The sequence below is a fragment of the Pyxicephalus adspersus genome, chromosome 8 (assembly GCF_032062135.1).
Source record: "Pyxicephalus adspersus chromosome 8, UCB_Pads_2.0, whole genome shotgun sequence".
In the NCBI taxonomy this organism is placed as follows: Eukaryota; Metazoa; Chordata; class Amphibia; order Anura; family Pyxicephalidae; genus Pyxicephalus; species Pyxicephalus adspersus.
Genome location: NC_092865.1, coordinates 71,169,932 through 71,179,598, shown reverse-complemented (window position 1 = coordinate 71,179,598; position 9,667 = coordinate 71,169,932). Strand labels below are relative to the sequence as shown.

At 39.7% G+C, this 9,667-nt stretch overlaps 1 protein-coding gene across 1 annotated transcript in view; it reads left to right on the top strand.

Annotated features, from left to right (window-relative positions):
* The first annotated feature begins 6,887 nt into the window (after window positions 1-6,887).
* RPL3 (ribosomal protein L3) overlaps window positions 6,888-9,667 on the top strand; it is a 6,552-nt gene continuing 3,772 nt past the window's right edge. The window contains exons 1-3 of the mRNA XM_072421109.1: window positions 6,888-6,968; window positions 8,475-8,667; window positions 9,248-9,416. Of these exons, the coding sequence (XP_072277210.1) occupies window positions 6,966-6,968; window positions 8,475-8,667; window positions 9,248-9,416 (365 nt within the window). The 5' untranslated portion in view covers window positions 6,888-6,965. The remainder of the gene's footprint in view (window positions 6,969-8,474; window positions 8,668-9,247; window positions 9,417-9,667) is intronic.

Sequence of the window (9,667 nt, the reverse complement as noted above, 5' to 3'; positions counted from 1 at the left end):
TCCACTTTAATTCCCTAATAACTTATTATGTGTTGCACTTTCTTTACACTTACCTTTTCATGCTGAAGTTGGTACTCAGGTCCCTGTTTCCATAGCAACTAATCAGAACTCATTTGCGGGTCAGTGCAGCCATGCAGCTTACAGGCATCACTGTGCAGACAGCAAGCAGCCCTCATTATGTCTTATGAATGTAACAAACTATTACAAGTCAATGAATAAGATACACAATAAGGATTACAGACAGTATTTGTAAAGTTTGTACTAATACAGGGAATCATATAATTATTAGTCTTATTATGTTATATATAAATATCATATTTTAAATAAAACAAATATTCTTTATTCATGATTATTTAGGATAATAATAATTAATAATACCCTAAATAATCATGAATACAAAATATTTACATATTTTTTCACTGACTTGCTAATAATTGCTGTATATTTCTTATTGATCAACATGATTTGCAGGAAACCTAAATGCAGTGTTCCTGTCCTGGTAAGAAATTAATATTTTTCCATCCTCGGGTTTCACTAAATTGTATTCAAAAGTAGGATAGTTTGTTAGTCTTATACTCTGTTTTGGTGTGTTAGAAAATTATGAAACACTGAGAAAAGGACACATTTATGATATTTGTAGTTATCAATTTACCACATTTATCAATATATAAAAAAAAAGGTGGAACACCTCCCCTTTCTGTATTGATGGCCACGACCATCAAGACAGAATAGGAGCGCAAAGCCTCCCGGGATATTTATGTCACACATTCGGCAGGCCCTGATCTCGGGCATGCGCAGATCAATAGAAGAAAAAATGGGCATGTGAGATCGGCAATGTTTTTTCCCAGTCTACATCACCGGATCTCGTGCCTGCGCAGTGCCAGATCAGGTGACGCAGGAAAAATAACCCGGAAGCAGAGAGAAAAGATGCCCGTGCCCGGTGCACCTTCTGCGCGGGGCCGAAGACGGATATAGGTACGAAACCAAATGGTAGAAACCTTCTGCACTGCTTTTGTGGCGTATGGCATATTTTGCTGCCTTTTTAGGCAGGTAGTTACTAAGAGTCCAAATAGTTGGAGAACTGAGATTAGGGAATGGGAAGGGCATTCCTGAAGCCAAGGAATGCTGCAGAGAGAGTGGACAGAACTGATGGTACTGAAGCCCTGGGGCTAAACTAGGCTGGGATGTAAAGCTTAAACCATTTAGACAGGATCCAGTAGGTGCTTGAAATCAGGAATGGGACTTTAGGAAAAAGGTCATTGTGTCATGGAGAAAATATTTCCCAGTGGAGCTACGGTTAATGAGAATGGCATGGAATGGTACTATACTACTTTAACCCTCTCACCTATATGTGTTGGATTTTTCAATAAACCCTTTAATACAAAGATCTCCGAGCCTCTGAGAGTTTCAGTCATCACCCTGCTACGGAAAACCCCGTTACAATTTGGCCGCACCTACAGGGGTGATCGCAACATGTTGCATATGTGTGAAAAATAACTGCCTTGGATTGGTAAATTTTTATCACTGCTCTCATAAATTTTTTGAAATAGAAAAAAATCAAAAAACAGTGTTCTATAATTAATTGGTATTATTAATTGTTATAATTTGATTGCAAATGTGCATGATATTCCACACAAACAAGTGACAATAGATGATGTGGTATTTCAGAATGTCACTGTGTTGCTGAAACAACTACTAATGACCTGCTACTTTTAAATGCTGATGCTAAAGTTTTTGTTCTTTTGTTACATCATGGTTAACCAGATAATAATCTAAGTGGCAGTGATTATATGCTGATAACAATATGTAACTACTTTGTTTGAGTCTAAGCAGCTACTTAAACACTAAAGAACCCTCACCAGGTGCAAACATCCAGTTATATGTCGGTAAGTGTTGAACTTAGACAATATTCAACTTTCCCTGTTCCATCATAGGGTGCCATCACTGTCATCCTTCTTCTCTTGCAACAGTATTTTATGCTTAAAAAATATAGTGTATGTATATGGTGTCTCATCCAACCATATTCTTCCTAATTATTTCTCCTATTCATGCCTTCTTCTCTTCCTAGATATGATCTTCCACCATCTTGATTGGCCAAGCCCGGATGACGTCACTCCCTCAAAGGTGAGAACTGAGCCTTACCATTAAAAAAATGCAAGCAGACAGTTTCCTTATTGCAAAACAGACAGGTGATATCCGTTTTGCAATAGAATAAACTTACCTGCCTGTTCTCAATTTAACTCACTTTAACAATTTTAACTCACTGCTCCTCACTCCTTCACCGGCGCCGCCATCTTTACCTGGTCCTCCTTCAGGTTTAGGATCTTCACCCTTCTTGATTGGCCAGGCCAGAATGTAAATGTGCATAGGAGTACATTTCTTCCTGGCAGCCAGTTATGCTGGAATTGTGTACTGAGCTGAACATTATAAAGAAGATTGCAAATAGGCAGGTAAGTTTGTTTTGCTGCAGAACAGACATAGTCTGTCCCTTCTACAATCAAAAAAACTGTCTGCTCCCAATAAAAAAAAAATAGGCTTTATTCCACTTTTAGAAAGATATTAGATTAGGATGGTGTTGATTTACTAAAGGAGTTTAGGTTGTGCACTTGTGAATTATCACTCTGCAAAGGAGAGTGAGATGAAACTTCACTGACTTCAGCCATCCATTTGTGTACAAGCAAAACATTTTTTTTTACATTATCATCCAGGTGATTGGAGATTGTTTCCAAAGTGATTTTTTTGCAAATCAACTACTGCAAAAGAAATTAATTTACAGCCTTGAAAAACGATGTAGGTGGGCAAATTAGTCTTTGTCCCTGTCATCACACAGCGTTTTAAAAAGTTTTAGACTACGCAGAGAGAGAATCCTTTGCTTTAATTTCAGAACACCTTTTTTTTGTGGTAGTGGTGGGGTAAAAACCTTTGTTTTAATGGGCGCTCAGAGCCCCCTTGCGATAACCACATCACGCATTCCAGGAGACATCTGGCAGCTCTTTCTGCACATGCCCAACTAGGAGCTTTTTCTGCGATGGGAAAAAAAAGTGCATGTGCAGTGGGACCGACACTCTCTTTTTCCCATTTACAACAGGCTATATCTCCCGATCTCGTGCCTGCCCAGTGCAAAATTGGGTGACATAGGCAGAAACCGGGAGATGCAGAAAGAAGATGGCGACACCAAGTGCTTCCTCTGTGTTGGGGGAAAGGCAGACTACAGGACAACGTGGGGACAATACAGGAAAGCTCCAGAGGAATCGAGGGATCTGCGGAAGTAAAGGCTAATTAGTTATTTTTGGTATTTTAGTTCAGCTTTAACTCCGCTATGTATGCATTTTGCATGAGACTAAACAAAGCACCAACTAGGGGCCAAATGATGAATGAGACCTGATATTAAACCAATCTATCTGAACAATTGCTTATGTTTACTTAAAGCAAAAGTAAAGGTAAAAATTAAAAAATAATTCAGACAGGCAGATTCTTTATTGCAGAAGGGATGGGCAATGTCCCTTCTGCAATAAAATAAACATACTTACTTGATCTCAATTTTTTAAATGCCCTCACTTGTACTCATTCTGTCGAGGGCACCACCATTTTGTTCTTTATCTTTTCCTGTTTCCCTTATCATGGGCCATATTGACTAGCCGGGTCAGGATGATGTAACTCCTTTGCCTGTGCGTGGGAGTTCATTCAGTTGTGAATTCCAGGTATCATCAAAGCATGGGTAGCTCAGCTTTTTTGACAGTTTCTTGGAGGGATTAGGCAGATAGGAGGGATTATTACAGAAGGGACACAGCCTGTTTCTTTCTGACCTGTCTGATCGAACATTTTTAAAAATGAAACTTCCGCAACACACCGTGGACAGATGTTTGTATAATGTATATCACGCCATATTTATAGCTCAATGAGTGTGCACTCTGTTTATCTAATCTAATTTTTTCTTGTTGGTATTGTTATACCAGCAACCCAGAAACTAAAAGTTTGTTTTCTAATTAAATTTTGTGCTAACTATTTATTATTCTATTATTACATTTAATTACCTGTAATAAAATTTCTCCTCTCCCTGATCTCTTTACGTTTTTTGTAGTATAAATTTACATATGTAAATACAAAAAATTAAACTTTATTTTGTTTTAAAATAAGATTGCCAAGTGTTGTAATGAGTGCCATGTGTGATGTAATATGGTGGAAGTGCAGAAAAAAATTGTAACAGAGGATTTTTATAGTGGGTGATACAAGCTGCACTGATCCTTGACTTTTTGCTTCCAAGTATTATACTGGCTTATATTGCTTGTTTGATTAACTTCTGTTCATTTAATTCCATCAGCCTCAAGTTTTTTTTTCTTGTTTTAGTACAGTTTAGAAAATGTTTTAAAATTTGGGTTCATCATAATTCTTAACTGTTACAAAGCCATTCTTATGTACTATGTACATTGAAAATTTATGTAGCTTTTTTGATATGAGCCTTTGGCTGCATTCATTAGAAGATGCCTAATAAACGACTAGCAACACACATACATAGTAAAGAACAACAAACATTAAATTTAAATGAGGGAAGAAGGAAAGGTAAGGGAGGAAAAAGATAAGAAAAAAGAAGGAAAGCAATTGGGCTCTGGTCACTTCAGATGTGCGTTATTCCATCATCCCGTCCCAGGAGTCTTAATGGAAATTCTTAATTATTAACCCTAATTTGTATTACAAAGATGTGTCTTCCTTTTCATTCAGTGCGGACATTGTGCAGTCCTTCTATCTGGACTGAGCAGCACTTAATAATACCATCCAGGACCTAGCAATGAGCCCAGATTTAGCATTAATCCACCTCCTGGTTTGTTTTTATGACACTTTGCCCCTGATTCATCAAGCAGAATCGGATGATCGCTCCGCTTCCAGCGAGTGCGGATTTTATTGATGAATCAGGGGCTTTGGGCTTGGAGAAAGATGATTGTTATAATATGGGCCATCAACCTGGATCAACAGTTTCTCTTTTCATTTCAAAACTTTAAAACCCAGTTATATTCTATGCTTCCAGAAATCATCCAGCTTTTTCCTAAAGCAATCTATAGTAGTTGCTGAAACTACTTCCTGAGGGAGCCAATTCTACATTTCACAGTTCAGCTATAAATTGTGTGATTTTTCTCTCTTTTGGTCACACTGTGGTTCTCTGGCTAGCCATCTGGCCCTTCAACACTAAGATCCAAGAATGAATCTCAGCTAGGACTTCATTACCCACATGGAGTTTGTATGTTCTCCCTGTGTTTGAGTGAGTTCTCTTGGGGTATTCTGGCTTCCACTCCCATTCTAAAAAAAATACTGGTGGTAGGGGCTAACTTTAGGGAGGTGCAAAGTTTGCCCTGTACCCTTTTTAGCCACAAGGCCCTTCATGGGGGCCCCTAGTCAGTTCTGTACAGGGGCCCATTGTTGGTTATGTCTGTGACTGCTGGTAGGTAATTGGTGTTGTCACTAACTTCCCTATTGACTCTGTTAGGGGAGCTTGTCCTTCTTGCGATCCGGTCCCACGTCGTCATGGAATTCCTTTTTGTCCTGGGGCAGGGGAAGCATCGGGGGCAACCATCTTCAGTCTTCTCTTACGGTCTTCTTCCGTCACCTGATCTCGCACTGTAGGTGCGAGTTCAGGTGAAGTAGCCGCTATAAGGGGTGAGGGGAAAAAAAGAGATCCGATCTCACTGCGCATCCCCTTGGTGGGAAAATGCCCCTTTTGCGCATGCCTGAGATGTTCGAGCATGTGCAGAAGAAGCAGCCAGAGCCTCCCGGGATGCATGATCTAGGTATCTCAGGAGGCTCTGTGCTCTCCTTAAAGAGAAACTAAACTGAAAAGTGCCTTAAAAAAGAAAAACACACTTACATTGGACTTCGATCCCTCAGGGCAGTCCAATTCATCTGGAGGTGTCTTACATCGGGTCCCATGTTGTCCTGACAGTCCCCGTGCCGGTGCCGCCATCTTCTTCCAGGTTCTTCTTCCTACGCCAACCGACCCAGGCGCAAGATCGGGTGACGTACGTTGGAAAAAAACTTGCTGATCTCACATGTGCAGGCGTGAGATCGGCAAATTTTTCTCTCTGCATGAAAAGGCTCCTTCTGCGCATGTCCTAGATGTTCGGGCATGTGCAGAAGGAGCACCCAAGAGCCTCCTGGATGCCTGATGTAGACTTTGCGCTCCCATTCATTCTCGATGGCCTAGGCCAGGGGTGCCCACACTATTTTGGCTTGAGAGCTACTTTTAAAATGACCAAGTCAAAATGATCTACCAACAATAAAAACTGGGACTTAATAACTCTTTTATTCATTTTGAAATGCAGGGCTCCGCGATCTACTCGTGTTGCCTTTGCGATTGCAACCCCTGGCCTAGGCCATCAAGAATTAGGGGGCAGTGCTGCATCCTTTTATATTTTTGTTACATTTTTGCTTAATTTAGAAGAGCTGTCTATCCTTTTATATAAAGTAAAATGTTGAGTTTAGGTCGGCATTATTACCATGGCTATAACTCGCTGTTTAATATGTAGAGAATATATAAATAAAGATAATAATAGGGATAAATGTCTAGAGAAAATACTACAAGGAATACAACGTGAAGGTTTATATTATGAGATGAATTATATTGCTGACATTTCTGGGGTGAAAACCTACAAATCACTGCCAGTTGTGATTTAATGACAATAGGAGGATGTGTCCCCTAAGGTGAGCGTTGGATAAATATTTAGAACTCTCATACGTTAAATTACAGATACATTGGGGGCATTGTGACCTCCTTGTAACGTTTATTGATAACGACAAACACGCGACAGCGACATCCCATTAGAATCGAGACTGTACTTTTGTTTCCATTCCAATAAAGCTTATCAGTAAAAAAAAAAGAAAAGAAAAGAAAAAAGGGGGCGGGACTACATTTCGCGTGTATAAATGACACGGACGTAGCTTCCCCTTTCTCTCTTCCAGTTCGGTGACTAGACAAGATGGTGAGTGGGAGGAACAACATTGAAATCCGTGTGATATCTCAGCCATCCGTTGTCAGATTACCGGGAACATAGCTGCTTATGTTTCTTTGGTTGTTAGCTGTCCGCTCTAGGTGACTTTTGTCGTGCCTTTGTTTTGTGGATGGTAATAGCTGAAGTCAGGGCGCTTTTTCGTGTAGGCCGCGTTTCTGTGCTTGGCACACGTGACTGTACAGACGTGGCATAAAGGTCAGAATATCAGTGCGGTGATTAAAGTGTAAAGATATTAAAGCTTTATATTCGCACATGGCGAATCTTGCTGGTATTTCTAGCAGACTGTCACTTGCCGGTCACGTTAATGGATTGAATATAAAGATCTTTGTAATTCTGCAATCAGTGGGTTGTACATGTTATAGCAGAGCACATTATAATGGTCATTCTAAATTTATTGTACAGTGCTATGTAATATATTGGTGCTATATATGTTTGTGGCTTTCCTTCCATGACTGGCAGCCATATATGTAACCTGGGGCCTTGCAGCTGTCACTGTGTTAGATGTTGGTGTTGCCAGGTTTATTGTTCAGAAGTGTTACAAATAGAATTATATTTCCATTTTACAAAATAAAATGAAAAATCCTATACAAGCTTACTAAAGCTAAAAGTTTTTAACCTTGCATCGGACCCGGGCTCCAAATGCGCTAATCTGGAACCACCAGGGCAGGGGTGCAAAAGTCAGGCCCGCTGGACAAATCTAGGCCTGCAAGGTAATTATATTTGGCCTGTGACATGTCTGCTAGAGCTAACCCACCAGTAGACTGCATGCCCTGCCAATACTACAAATCCCAGAATGCTTTGCTGCTGCGTCAATCAGGATCCACAAGCACTCCTCCTCTGACCTTCTGTGGCCACTTTCCTCAATTGTAGATATTTTTTCAATAAATATCAAGGTTAGCCTGCCACTTCATCCAAGTTTTTCTTTTTGGCCCACTGTGTATTTGAGTTTGACACCCCTTTATTAGTGAAATAAACATATCCCAGATATAAAACCCTATGGACATAGCTGGTCCAGAGGAATGAAAAAAAAATCTGGTACAATTTGCTCCAATCAGATATTCCCTGGATAAACAGTATGTTATCTTTGCTTTAAAGCTTGATTATACAGTCTGTATTTGAAGAACACTTTATTCCCAAATTATTTTCCTTGGCGATTTTTAGGGTGTGAATTTAAGAGGATATTGTTAGGGGGAAGTAATATATGTGGGGTGTTACTAGGTTTAAAGTATGATGGTACTGACAGCTGTTCATAAAGCAAATCTAACTGGTGCAAGATATGTAACAGATGAGATTTTATGATTTTTGGGGTGTGCATTATGAATCCGTTGTCAGTTCTAGAATAGATAGATCTACTGGGGACTCTTAGAGGTTTTCCCTTACAGTTAAAAGATCTCATAATTTGTGGGGGCATAATAGAATGTTCTTCTCTCCTCTTTTATTACAGCCTTGATGTGACATTAATTTTTTTATTTACAGTCTCACCGAAAGTTCTCCGCTCCAAGGCACGGCTCTCTGGGCTTTCTGCCCCGCAAACGCAGCAAGAGACATCGTGGCAAGGTCAAGAGCTTCCCTAAGGATGACCCAAGCAAACCAATCCATCTTACAGCTTTCCTGGGTTATAAAGCTGGCATGACCCACATTGTCCGGGAGGTGGATAGGCCTGGCTCAAGTAAGTGTAAAACAGCCATCCATAAAATATTCTTCAGCTATATAACAAAGACCCTAACATAGTATTAGACATTTCTTAGGAAGTTGGCACCTTTGCCTTGTTGGATAAACATCAGTTTTAATAATCTGTATAAAATTTGCACATTAATCCCACAATGTTCCTTTAATAATCGGTTAGATTGGTGGGCTTATTACTCCCAATAGCTACGTTTTGCTACAAATGTGAAGATGGTATTATCTAGTGGAGGGTAATATGTATTAAGTATGAGAACTATAGCCATTATCACCTATAGTGCAAACTATTGAAATAGAACCATGCTCACCTTTAAGGTTACATATGATGATACATTCTCGACGGGCGGACTGATTGACAGCCTTTGGTTGTCATTGCTGAATGTCGAGTTCTGACTGTAACCTTTAGCATTGTGCTGCAGATAAAGATTTGGAAGAGCAGCCAAAATGCTTCTGGTGGATGAAAGTAGTTATTTAACCTCAGGGATTTTGTTTTAAATCTAGATTCAGTAGAATTAGGCATTGGACTACATGCATGGTGATTGATTTATGCCATTTTTATTTTTTAGAGGTAAACAAGAAAGAAGTTGTCGAGGCAGTGACTGTTGTGGAGACACCTCCTATGGTCATTGTTGGCATTGTCGGGTACGTTCAAACTCCACGAGGTCTCCGCAGCTTCAAGACCATCTTTGCTGAGCACATTAGTGATGAATGCAAAAGACGATTTTACAAGAACTGGTGAGTGATATACTTGGGTTACAGTCACACTAGCATCTAACACAGGATTGTGTAGTGTACCTGTAAAGAATGTACATGTGTAAATGGTACACATATATGTATTGCCCTGAGCAGGCATGAAACTTAAATACCCTTAGGTATACCTCAGGATTCTTAGACATGGAGTGCATGAGCTGTATTTGTTTTAAAATGTTCATTAAAAGTATAAGGCACAGAAACATTGACTAGGGTTTGACTTTTTTTTTTTTTTT